This window comes from Pleuronectes platessa, chromosome 21, assembly GCF_947347685.1.
Source record: "Pleuronectes platessa chromosome 21, fPlePla1.1, whole genome shotgun sequence".
Taxonomy (NCBI): Eukaryota; Metazoa; Chordata; class Actinopteri; order Pleuronectiformes; family Pleuronectidae; genus Pleuronectes; species Pleuronectes platessa.
The window spans coordinates 8,871,531-8,884,822 of NC_070646.1; the positions used below are offsets into that span (position 1 = coordinate 8,871,531).

At 43.2% G+C, this 13,292-nt stretch overlaps 1 protein-coding gene across 10 annotated transcripts in view; it reads left to right on the top strand.

The window, feature by feature from the left end:
• LOC128426968 (calcium/calmodulin-dependent protein kinase type II subunit gamma) overlaps positions 1 to 13,292 on the top strand; it is a 32,208-nt gene that overhangs the window by 8,508 nt on the left and 10,408 nt on the right. For 5 of the 10 annotated variants that reach the window (XM_053414036.1, XM_053414039.1, XM_053414041.1 and 2 more), the window contains exons 4-14: positions 1,972 to 2,026; positions 2,232 to 2,297; positions 4,133 to 4,205; positions 5,449 to 5,551; positions 5,995 to 6,078; positions 6,294 to 6,388; positions 7,008 to 7,130; positions 7,262 to 7,345; positions 8,183 to 8,225; positions 9,017 to 9,079; positions 11,718 to 11,758. In XM_053414036.1, coding sequence (XP_053270011.1) covers positions 1,972 to 2,026; positions 2,232 to 2,297; positions 4,133 to 4,205; positions 5,449 to 5,551; positions 5,995 to 6,078; positions 6,294 to 6,388; positions 7,008 to 7,130; positions 7,262 to 7,345; positions 8,183 to 8,225; positions 9,017 to 9,079; positions 11,718 to 11,758 — 830 coding nt within the window. The remainder of the gene's footprint in view (positions 1 to 1,971; positions 2,027 to 2,231; positions 2,298 to 4,132; positions 4,206 to 5,448; positions 5,552 to 5,994; positions 6,079 to 6,293; positions 6,389 to 7,007; positions 7,131 to 7,261; positions 7,346 to 8,182; positions 8,226 to 9,016; positions 9,080 to 11,717; positions 11,759 to 13,292) is intronic. The other 5 variants (XM_053414037.1, XM_053414045.1, XM_053414042.1 and 2 more) reach the window with 1 other exon arrangement.

Sequence of the window (13,292 nt, forward strand, 5' to 3'; positions counted from 1 at the left end):
ATCCTCTGAAGTAAACCTGCTTGCTGTGCAGGATAAGTTTACATATGGTATTATGTGAGCCAGCTTCCTAAAGATTGAGACACCGCACTCCGGAGAACAGGCTCAGAGTCTGTTGTGATGCAAAAGTGATGCCCAGCTCAATACTACTAGCTTTGGTTAAACAATTTTGAGTTATCATGACAAAGAGATATGACATCACCTATCTTGTCTTGAGACACAAAATAAGTGAGTGATTGATTTAGCTTGTCGTTTGCTGACTGTTCTGAGACCGTGAGATTTATGAGGAATGCCCAATGCTTTCTTCACTTCCTGGTTAAAGGACCCTTTCGTATTACTCTGCCTATAAGTGTCCTAATTTATATTACAATGATGATAATAAAAAATTAAAAAGCATTTTCCAGCTCTAATGGAGGTGTCCTGAGGAGATGGGGTAAAAGGGCACAAAAGGGGGAAAACTGACCGAATCGATGAAACCTTTCCCGCTGCTCTTATTTCTCTTTTCCTCCTGTCCTAGTTTTCCATCCGTCCCCCCAGGCGCATATTCGCCTCTTGCCTAGTTTCCCTATTCCCCCCCTATAGATTTGTCTCTCTTTCTTGTCCTTTCCCCTCTTTTATTTGACATATTTGGCATCATATGCATTCAAAGTTTGGACAAAAGAGGGCACAAAAAAGAGACAGATGGAGAGAAGAAAACAGGAGGAGTGGGAGACAGATGGAGGGAGAGTGAAAAGATGGGAGGAGGAGGAAAGAGCAGTCGCTCTTGTTTCTTGCTGCAGGGCCATCCTACTTCATCTTATTATACAACTGATATTCATTTTACATAACGATAACTGTGGCTCCCCTGACACTAAACCTAAGCTGTATCTCAGCCCCATCTTCTAACGCCTGGATCCTGCTGTCTGGTTTCTGCTTTGTCATTCTGCTGCTGTGGAGTTGCATTGACAGGAGGGCTGGGATAGTATCCGTCTAACTAGAAATGTGAGCTCATCCCTGTAATCACCATTAAATTGTTTCAATCTTTGACCAAGAACTTACTTGTCTCCTTTAGTAATTAATAGATAATTCTGGTTACAAACTCTCGTTGATCTCCACTGCCTTCATCTACAGTTTTTCATGTGCGATTTGCATAGGTTTTTTAAACTTTTATGGTCATGATTAATCTCTTAGCTGTGTAGCCTGGTTCCAAGCTTAAAACTCTTCTTTTAAAGCCTATAAACTAATAAAATAAATGGGATATTATACAAATACCTCGATGTAAGATGATTCCGGAGCCGCATGTTTGTGGGACATACCATTATAACCTGGTCTGATTAAGGCCTGAGGCGTTCAATGCACCCCTCTGTGTCTCCCAGTTATCCATGTGCTGCTCTTTCCTGTGACCCGTTAAGTTTGGAATAATGCAGGGAGGGATGGTAAAAGAAGAAACTGTCATACTAAGTCGATCATGGTGAATATGAGCCTGTGCAGACAGCTACTTCTGTTTAAAGAGCATCAAACGCATCACTTGTGTTTTAAATACCAAAAGCAAAATGACCGCCTACAATCACTGTTGCTAATTTTCAGACATGCATCCCAAAGGTATAGAAATTTGACGTATGATGGATGTTGTATTGTTTTTTAGTTTTTTTTTTACTGTTAATCCTGCCCCAAACAAAATGTTTACATCACTTAATGACAGTAATCAGATTGTGCAATTTAATTAATTAGTGGTTATTCCCCTGACCACTGAAGGCGACATTAAATCACAGCGGTGAGGTGGAAGAAAATCAATACATTACATCCGTAGTTCACTGTAATTTATCTTCCTGGTCCATTCATCTCTTCAAATAATCTAGATTTTGCATTTTCTCTTAAGGTTCGTGAGGAGGTTTAACAGTCAAAAAAGACAGCAATTCTTCATTTATTTCTCCCGTAGTCCTGTCTTTCGTTCTGTCTAACTGCCCCCCCCCCCCCCCCCCCCCTCTGTTGCAGTGAGACTCCATGACAGCATTTCAGAGGAAGGATTTCATTACCTAGTCTTTGACCTGTGAGTATATTCTGCACACACACACAAACGCACAGTGACATTTTGTCCATGCATGGGACAGCGTTTCTGTTTGTGTATGCTAACAAACTCTCTCTCTCTCTCTCCCATCTGTCTTTCTCTCTCTCTCTCTCTCTTTCTCTCTCTCTCTCTTCCCCTCACCTTGTTTTTTTTAACCTTTCCTTTCCTTCCTTTCCTCCCCTCACAGGGTGACAGGAGGAGAGCTTTTTGAAGATATTGTAGCCAGGGAGTACTACAGCGAGGCTGACGCCAGGTGAGCGTCTCAAATGGAAGCTGCTGCTCACATTTACATGCACACACACTCTGCGGCAAACATGCAGCTTAATCCTGTTAAATGTATGAATTCTCACTCTGTTTATGAATGTGAACACACAGACACATGCTGATGGATGTTATTGGTTTTCTTGTATTCTTGTCAGCAAATGCGCTTGTCAACAGGTGCATCAATATACTTGTCTCGCTTTTCTATTTGGCGTCATGCGTCACTCCTCCTACATTTATTATCAGGCATAGCCACCACAAAATGTCTGATTCTAAATAGTTTTTTATGACATATTAAATATTTATTGGGATTTGTTCTATTGAATGGACAAAATATTTCGAAGACGACACCTTGGCTCATGTAAAATCGTCCTGGCCATTTTTTTTTTTCATTTTCTGACATTTGGTTGACATTGACATTTATGCATTTTCTCCTCCCTCTCTACTTCCTCCTCCTCTGTGGCATCCTTCTTTCTTTCCTCTGGCTTTGTGGTCTGCAGATTATGAAGTCTGTTGTACAATTGGATTAGGGGGTCTTCATTCGTTCCTAGTCACAGGGGGCTTTTGGAGACACATGCACACAAACCAAAGCTTAAGATCCATGTAACCACAATTTCTCAAGCTGGTCATTACCTTTGAACCATTTACCTTTGCAGAGACATGGACACAAGCCCCAAGTACTGGGATTGTTGAGCATTACGCCACAGTAATAAGCTGGTCAACTCATCAAAAGGCAAATCGTGAGCTAACACACACTGGTGTGAAAACACGCTGGCTATTCAGAATTTAGAAATCATGGCAATGGTATTAGTGGCAGCTGAATTGACGCCCACATTAGTTAAATTGCTACTGGGATAGAGATTTATCGACTGTGTGGTGGAAGGCTTCCCACACAAGATTCTTTGTATTGATTGTTTAAACTAGAGAACCTGGATAAGGTTTTGATATGTTATGTTATATGTTATATATGTTTGTTGTGCAATTTAACATTGACTTCCTCTTGTTTAGAATGTAACGGGTGATTTATAGTTTTATATTGTTATGCGTCCTTCTTTCTTTGTAAATTTATCAAATGATTGCAATGTGTTCTCAATCAATAGTTACAGATACAACATTTTACGAGCCTATCACAATTTCCTAGAGCCACTGTAGCGTTTTATAATGCTTTTGTTGTGCAACCCACATTCAACAAACCAAAGAAATTGAATTTACACGTCTATAGACTGAGAAATGACCATATCCTCACATCGAAGAAGCTGTGACGAGGTACAGAGGTACAAAACAGTAACCTCTACCAACAGATTCCACATGTGAATATGCAGAATTTGTGGGAGAGGGACAAGATTTTGTTTGTGTTGAGAAACGTTCGATTCGTGGGATAAAAGAAAGAAGTCAGTGCCCTGCAGACAGAGTATAGAGTCGAGGCCCAGATATCTGCCGTCGACACTAGAAGTCCCAAAATATTGTTCCCTAATTGTTTCAGTTCCACATACCACATCTAAAGGTTTATTTGCTCAAACATAATTTTATCTAGAAAGTTCAAATTTCAGTCTGTGAAATAAGATTGAAAAACCATTTGGTCAGAGCAACCTTAAAATGTACAGCAGCTCTCATTTCCCGCTGTCAGTTGATCAAGAGTGACGTTTTTTATCTTCCTAGCGATTCCTTTAAAAGTGTTGCATTGAAATGCATTAGTTTTAAAACCAGACCATATCCACCAGGCTACAATAAAATACATGACGGACAAATCATGTGCATGTTTTTTTTGTAATGATGGCCAGTGAGTGACATGTCTTTCTCTGTGTGTCCCCTCTTCTCTCAACATAGTCATTGCATTAGTCAGATCTTGGAGAGTGTCAATCATATCCACCAGCATGATATTGTGCACAGAGACCTCAAGGTGAGTGGCTGCCCGTTACCGTGACAACCACACACTCACATGCGCACACACACCTCTGTTCGTGGCCATGGCAACACACAGATGGCTCTCTGTAGCTCTCTCTCTGCATTTCTGCTTCCATCCCTTTTTATTTTTCCCTTGCGTCTCTCTCTCTCTCTCTCTCTCTCTCTCTCTCTCTCTCTCTCTCTCTCTCTCTCTCTCTCTCCCCCCCATCTACTGTTTCTACCGTCCATTCCTCTTATCTGTGCCCAGATCTGTCAGCCTGTCTGTCCTTGACCGCAACTCTTTGTGTGTCTGTGTGTACACGCGTGCTTGCGTGTTCATGCGGACCACAGAGATGGTGAGTCATGGTCACGTGGAGGGGTTTGTCTCTCACCACTGGCAAGGAAACGACAAGGACTTGGAACAGTGCATACGTGCATGCATGCACACCTTGTACTTTTGTAAGGGGGGGTCTATTATCCGAGAGGAGGTGAAGGCATAGGTGAACCTCAGGAGTTGCCACGACAACCCATGTGACATCACACCTACCATTGAGCAGCGGGGGAGGGGCTTGCGATGTTCCAACCTGCCAATAGGCTCAAATGCAAAGAGTAGAGGTAGTGAGTCATTTTCTCCGTAACCCACTTTTAAGTGATGATGATAATATTGGTATTAAGGACAGTAATAATAATATGTATCGAAATGTACCTTTTCATGGAAACACTGAGAAGTGTGAAAAGAAATCAGTCTCGAGGGATGTCTCAGACGTGTGGGCGGGTTTCGTGAGTGTTTGCGCGCCTCGTGTGAGAGAATAACGTTATTTCCTCGAGCGCTGCCTGTCTGATTTGTTGGCCTTTTATCCTGAGTGGGCTTTTACTGCGGCCCTTTATGTCCTGCTGCCCAAACAACGGCCATTTAGAAGGCTGCCACACACGCTGCCTCTCGCTAAGTACACTTTCCATTTAGCATGCAGTCTGCAGTGCTGCCTAAAAGACTCCCGAGTGGTTTCTATGGCTACGAACCCATGCCCATATAAGGCATTGTGGAGATTCTCAACCACCCATCCTCTCCCTTCCTCCTCCGTCTCTCCATCGCTTTCTCACACCTTTACTCCACCCCCGCACGAGCTGTTTCGAACAAATCAAATATAAATATTTCCAAGAACCTCTGCTGAATACTGCCTGTCACTATCTGTCTGTCACTGTCTCGATCCCTTGTCCTACATTCTGCTTCACCATGTGTGTCTGTGTCTCCCTCTCAGCCTGAGAACCTGTTGTTGGCCAGTAAGATGAAGGGAGCTGCAGTGAAGCTGGCAGACTTTGGCCTAGCTATTGAAGTACAGGGAGACCAGCAGGCTTGGTTTGGTAAGAAAACACAAACAGTGACACACACACATCAAATGTGTTGGATCTGTTAATCCGTCTCTGTGATTAGCACCGGACCGTTATGACTCTTGAGCATAGTGCTGAGCTGGTCCTCTTTCATATACAGTAGGTTTATATACGTCTGCCCGCTTGGAAGCCAAAGAATATTTGTGCAAACATTACATAAGAGGCTCACAGACATTTTCCAGTTCATACTAAGGTCATTGTGTCTTGGCTAACAGCCGAGCTGCCAGCTTTTGGCCGACTCTTTACCGGGGACGAGATGATTAATGGGCATTTGCTTGTGACTCTACATAATCTGGTCTTGCATTAGAGTCCAGCAGGTCACTGTAAACTGAGCCATTCACATAACCACACAAAAATAGCGTATACCAGAGATTTAATAAGAGGAATCTGTTAATTATATTTATTTCATCGGGCAGGGTTTGCGGGCACCCCTGGTTATCTCTCGCCTGAAGTCCTGAGGAAGGACCCCTATGGCAAACCTGTGGACATATGGGCTTGTGGTAAGTCAAGAGCCTCAACTTTTGGTAAATTTAACCTGTGGCAATAAAAAAATGCTTGCATCTTAATGTATTTCATTTACTATATTATACTATTAATGATGCATTCCAATGTGCTTAAGATTGTTATGAAATGTACAATATTTTATTTAATGAAAAATTATTTAAGTGTTGTACCATGATCTGTCTCATTCACTTGCTCTCTTGTTTTCTGTCAGGTGTTATTCTCTATATCTTGTTAGTTGGATATCCTCCATTCTGGGATGAAGATCAGCACAAACTTTATCAGCAGATCAAAGCTGGGGCATATGATGTAAGTGTGTGGATGTGTGTGTGTGTGAGCGTTTGCGTTCATTCCCGAGGTGAATATTAGTATGTGGTGCACTGCAGGACTTTGCTAAGCAGGGTTTGAATGTTTAGTAGTGTCCAATTTAGAGTTGGTCCAAAGTATTGATCCTATCAGGGCCTCCCTGACGCATTGCAGAGGTGTGTATATGTGTATCTCTGTTTGTTTGTGTGTGAGTGTCCATGCATGCGTGAGGGAGAGGGGGGGAGAGAGAAAGAGACAGAATCAGAGAAGAGGTATCCTCCTCTCTCTGTCTCCAGAAAAGCAAGTCACGTTGCGGTTGCCTGAGAGAGTGTGGGGGGGGGGGGGGGGGTCTGAGGCAGCCTGTTTGAAGGGAATTTACTTAATTTGAATGATTTAAAGACCTGGAACAGAAGGATGTGTTTTGTTGATCCAAAAAGTAATTCTGCAGTTCTGTTGTCATATCGGCATAATTTTGACGAATTAAGTTGACACCCGGAGCCCAGATGGTGTGGATTAGCAATGAAACATGCCGATACGAGCTGTTAATCAGGAAACGTGTGCTGTTTCCAATCTTCTATCCTTCCATTCTTTCCAACTGTTGCTATTTCTCCTGTCTCCTCAGTTCCCCTCCCCAGAGTGGGACACAGTGACCCCAGAGGCAAAGAATCTGATCAACCAGATGTTGACCATCAACCCAGCCAAGAGAATCACTGCCGAACAGGCCCTCAAACACCCATGGGTCTGCGTAAGTATTCACTCACTCACCAAACCCACCCATGAAGATTATTGGAATTACACAAGAAGGTGTTGGCGGTTGCATAAATGAATCTGGACATAAAACACACTCACAATAATTATTTCCTTTTCTTCCTACAGCACCGTTCTACAGTGGCATCCATGATGCACAGACAGGAAACTGTGGAGTGTCTCCGCAAGTTCAATGCTCGCCGAAAACTCAAGGTACTCAGTAAATCTGTTTTGTGACCTTCCTTCCTCCGCCTCGATTATTTTACTGGTTCCCCTTAATTCTTCTCCAAAGCCAGTTTTAAGATTTAAGCCTCATTCAATCACAGCGCATTCTGTGTCTTTTGCAGGTAGCAAAATGGGAGTCAGACCACTGTGCACTAGTGCACTTTAAAGTCGTGACAACAAGTCACCTGAAATCTCAATTGCTTTCAGAGCTACTGTTGTCTGTCTCAATGATTTTTGTTTCCAAGTAACTGCTAACTTTGTCATCACCACCAAGAACAGCCTCCTATCAATTAATCCAATTAGACAATGAGGAAAAAATACAAATCCTGTTGGAATGCGTTTCTGCTCGGAGGTTAAGTTTCAGAGAGATGCAAAAAAATGCAAGGGGTCCAGCCATTAGCCGTGTGTAAAACGCTTATTGACTAACTGGGGGGGAAAACCCATCTCACTGCAAACTCTGCTTCCTGTCCGATCAGGGCCTTATTCAGACTAGTTCTTAAGTGGCTGCTGGAAACGTTGAAATTGAAGCATGAGAATCATGGCTTCTTCAGAGAAATGCACAGAGGAATTAAAGGACTCTTGTGAATCTCTCCAGTAATTTGTTACATAGGTGATTTTATATTGTTTGACAAACTCCGATTTGACTGGATCTAGCTGTTGAAAACATCCTCTCTCTGGTGCTAGTGTATAAATGGCGATTAATGATGTTACTGTCCCATTAGAAATGAATAGTGAGGGAAACTAAAATCCTGTTAAAATAAACCATAGTCTTGGCTCTGATTATACTTCCCTCACTTCTTTCTCCTCCTCCATCTCATCCTCCAGGGAGCCATTCTCACCACCATGCTGGTGTCCAGAAACTTCTCAGGTGGGTGTGCCCTTAGCCCTCCGCCTCCCACGCAGCACATGCTGAGGGAGAGGAGGAAGGAGAGTGGATAGAGTCCTCTGCACCTATTTTAACCCCCTCACCACACAGGCACACACACATGCACTCACCCACTCATCCTCAAAATAACATTATGTGTTTGTGTGTGCTCAGTAATTTACTTGCTTACAACATTATACTGAATCTAAAACCTGAAGTTCCTGCAAATCATGATAGAAATAATGTGTTAAAAATGATGGATTATGATGAGTGCCTTGATTCCTGACGTATGTGATATTCTGTAATGTTCCAGATTATATGCGAGTTTTGTCCTTGTCAATGCTAATGTATCTCTCCTTGTGTGTTTGTGTGTGGGAGAGCGTGTGTGTGTATGTGTGTGTCCCTTTTCTTCTGCTGCCTGTGGAGCATTTGCATGAGAGAGGGAAACGTAGACCTTATGAGAATTTTATGTTGGGTGCAGGTGTAGTGTTATAAAAACAGACGACAGCCAATATTCTATGTTTTTAATCTCAATTTGCAGGGGGGGACTTTGTTGAAACCTTGTTCTCAGCTCCACAGTAATTGGTCAGTCAATGGCTAAAAGATTTCAAGCCTGGGCCTAGGAAACTACAGGCGTGCCCATTTATGCTTCAGCGTTTATCTATCAAAGTGTATGATACATCTGCGCTGCAACCCGCACAGCCTGTAGATTTCTAGGCCCCTGATTGAACAACATGAGATAGACCTGCCTAATTTGCATAGCTCCTCCCAACTGTAGCATTTCTGTCCAATAGTGGGCCGGCAGCATACCAACTCTGCTGCTGCCGCCTCCTCCACGGCCTCACTGGCTCAGGAAGGTACGTCCCAGAGACACGCCCATCCACTTCCTCTCCACACACAACCACTTCTTTGATTCATAGTACAGAGTGGGCCCTCATTACCCCCTCAGAACTCCTGCATGCAGCCTTTGCCATCATCCCCATCGACATTCACACACACATGCATGCATAGTCCCACAAATTTGTTAATATAAGTTATTCTGGGGCTTTGCTGTAATGCAAAGACAGATTTTTTGCACATAGTCGTTAACATCACCATCACTTAATGGTAATTCGTTTAGTTTAACATGCACTTCAAAGTGCTTTATACATTCACACCTCACCACCACTCAACCTTGTAACCCCTCAACCTCATCCCCCAAATTACTGATGTCATCACTCCTAGCTAGCTCCATCCTGACTTCCAGCTGACCCCGTTTGCTCTGTGCTCTCACCCCGGCCGGGGCTGCGACGGCACAGGGCGGACTGGGGCAGGGGATGAGGAGAGGCATGTATCCTGGGGGCGGGAACTGACAACGCAGGGGGCCGGCAAGAGCTGGGTTGGCGTGCTGCCATCGTCAGACCTGGGTCTGGTGGGAGGGAAGGGGAAATGCGGATGTTGAGGAGCTGTGGGAGAGGTTCAGACTGAGACGGAGGATGGGAGGGCTGCATTTGTTGCTGTTAGCGGAGCCGACTGTTTAAACCATCACTGTTGTGCAGCCTTCCTGTTCAATCCCTTGAGCTTAAAGGCATCCCCCGTCTTGTCTACCCCTCCTGAGGTCTGTTTTAGTACTTTCAAAAATGTCTCAAAGGTAAGCCAACATGGCGGTAGATATGCCGCCATCTTTGTCATGTTCTAGGTGACAGATTCCATCAGTTCTTTCACCAGAGAGGGATGGATATCTCTGTTTTGAAAGTACTAAAACAGGGCTTAGCTCCCAAGCTGCTGGGTGGGAACAGGTGGTGAAGGTCGACGATTCCGCTGGTGGCTCCATGGATTGAGTAACTTTAGAAACAGTGCAGAGCAGACGAGTTTCTTGGTCACTTTTCCAGACAAGAGGATCTTCTTTGCTCTGTAGTGGATCTCTAAATAGGTAACTAGGATCTATGTGTAGGCAGGATAAAGGTAAAATGTGGTTGCTCATGCAGTGTGTGATTGGTGCGCTGAGAATCAGGGTGTCTGTGGTGGTTTGACTGTCAGCTGGAGCCCTCCAAATGCGGGCTTCCTCAGTGACACTGGACCAACTGGCCTGTTTGTAAGTTTCTGTGAATATCGTGTTTGATCATCATCACTCCAAACTGGACTCCTCAGCTCGACTCCTTCCTAATCGTCCAGCTTTTGTTCATTTTGTTTTAAATACATTTTTTTAATCTTCTGATGATGTAGCTCATCACTGCAAAAATCCGGGCACTTTTTAATATAACTGCTTCCCTGCACTTTATCTGTATAGAGTATGGCAAGGCTTGGCAGTATGCTGATGATGTTATTAAAGCTAAATGTGACAGAAGTGTGTGTTAGAAGCATTCCTGTATGTCTCCAGAAAGGTGTCTGCCTTGCTGTGCCTCGCATGTGGGTGTCCAGTGTGGTTATATCTTATATAAAAATATTCTCGGGAGATGCACCTTCAGTTGCTGTCTAACTCATCCTTCCCAGATCATTGTCGAGCTGTCACATTGCTTGAGCGGCACATCCCTCCCTGCTGTGGGTCATCTTGACTTTATCCGCCCTGTCATGTGACACTGATGATCATTCTCTCTAATGGAGGGGGGAGGGTGATGTTTAGAGAGCATATGAACGTGGTGGTCCCATGCTGTCACGATTATTATCCTGATGGCTGTTTGGGATAAGATTTACCCAAATGAAACAATCGGATCTCCTTTCCCTGGTTTTTGAATGAAATATTTTTTATCTTATAATTTTTTTTCCCCTGCTGGATGCTGCATGGCCAGGCCAAGATAGAAGCTGCATATCGACACAACAACCGAGATTAAGGAGCATGAGTTGTCTCTTGATATTGCTTGCTGCTTTAAATGCTGTCCCCCTCTTCTCCACTCTCTTATACTGTAATAGAGATGCCTCTTTCAACTCCCCCCCCCCCCCCCCGTCCTATGTCTTATTGGAAGGTAAGAAACACAAGACGCGATTTTTGGAACATGCGTGTCAGTAGAAAATTAACCGAAAAGGAAGCAACGCTGAGTTGAAAGCTCTAGGCCAAGAGGAAAGTGACTAGGGCCCTTAAAGGAAATCAATGATTTACATTAACCCAGCTCATCACTGTCAGTCCTGGCGGTAGTTTGAGTCTGACCATCACTCTCTTTTTTACATCTGCTGGGGCCCTCCAGACAGGAAATGGATTTAGGAAGTTAACTTTGCTCTCAGGTTTCTCTTTTGTCCCCAGATGGCAATGAATTGATTATGATGTGAATGGGTTCTGCAGAGTGTAGCAACCTGTACGGCCAAGGAAAATAAATCCATTAAATGAGTGTTATTCTCAACAAGCATCTAGACTTGTCTCCGAGGTTCAGCTATTGGATTTTCATAGATTTGACAAAATGTCAATGCAGATTTGTCCTCATCTCTCTGGGTTTCTATAAGAACCGGGTGAAATTCTGTCATCAGCACTAAAACTCAATTGTCTACCCATCTCTCTCCTGGCTATCATCTCTTTCTTTACAGCATGCAAGAGTTTACTGAACAAGAAGTCAGATTCTGCTAAGGTAAGGTTGTCTCTCTAGCTCTCTGCCCTCGTTTGTTCTGATACATTATGTCCTGTCTCCTTGGTTAGCTGACCCCCTTTTTCTACCTTCTGTTCTTTCTCTCTGCCTCTCACTGTCTCTCTCTCTTCTCTTTGTATTATTTATTCTGTGCAACATAAAGCTGAGCGATAAAACAACCATTAATTATTGCAATTAGGGATGGGCGTTCGATTAAATTGTCTTCGTCGATCGTCGGGAGAGTTAATGACGAACTTTCGATTAATCATTAATATTTTCAAGTACAAAAATTCACTATTTATAAGCTACATTAAAATGCAGTGGGGGAAAAAAGCGTGTTTCCTCATTGAGATCTTTATTACAAGATGAACAAAATATGCGCTGCCGTAATCTTAAGCAGCGGAGCCGACAGCTAGAAGCCGGTGCTACTAAACACAACTAACCCTCGTTTTTTTTCCCTCCAAAATAAAATAATAATATAAAAAAACATAATGTTAAACAACAACTACAAATATATAATACTTAGGTCTGACAGGTTTTGCCAAATGTAACTCAAAACTATCAAACAAGGTACTGAGTCGAGAAAGCTTCATAAAAATAACCAGTAACACACATACAACTTCAGCACCAGCCTACGGATTTGTGTTGAGAAAGATGAGCATGTTAAACTGCTCTGGGGTCAGACGCGAACGCAGCCTGGTGACCGTCAGTCCAGCCGCCGAAAACCCCGCTCTGAGGGGACTGACGTCCCCGTGATACACAGGTAGCTCCGTGCTAACTTGGCTAGCCTGGCCGCGGCTCCGGTGTTTGCGCTCCCCTCGTCCGTGTTCGACAACGTAGGCTCCTTGTCTCCCCCAGCCTCTGGGATAGCTTCGCAGTGTTGGCAGTGAACCAAGTCATTTTTTAACTCAAAATGCTCCCACGCAACACTTCGCCGTGACCTCTTCATGTTTACTTTGGAAATGGAACTACACGGTAACTCGCAGCCAGTCGCAGGTAACTGAGTAGGACTGTGGCGTTTTTTTCAAACACTGCCCCCCGTGGTCAGTGGGGAATTAGCGAATTCCTCGATGAAAAAAATATTTCATCGAGGAAATTCTTAATGATCAATTAATCGATCGTCGATTAATTATGCCCATCCCTAATTGCAATATCATTTTAATCAATAGTAATATAGTAAAAGTCCAATATATATATATATAGCTTTATTGCTTATGCATTGCGGAAACACAGTGCAGGGTTGTTGCACATAATTTGTCTACCTAAGATTTTTTTAATTGTTTTTTAAACATTTTATCTAATGAGTCTTTAAACTTAAAGGAAACAATATCAATTATCATTGCTTATCTATATTGACTGATATGAACATTATCTTAACATTTTTGGCCACCTTACCAGCCTTAGTTCAATATCGTGCTCGTACAGTAGTGCCGTTTTTTATTTTGTTTGATAAAACTGTTATTTTATCCTTCAAATTTCTTGTTCATTCCATTTACTCAGGGTTTTTGTGGCATCTTCTTAGATCCCACAATTCTTG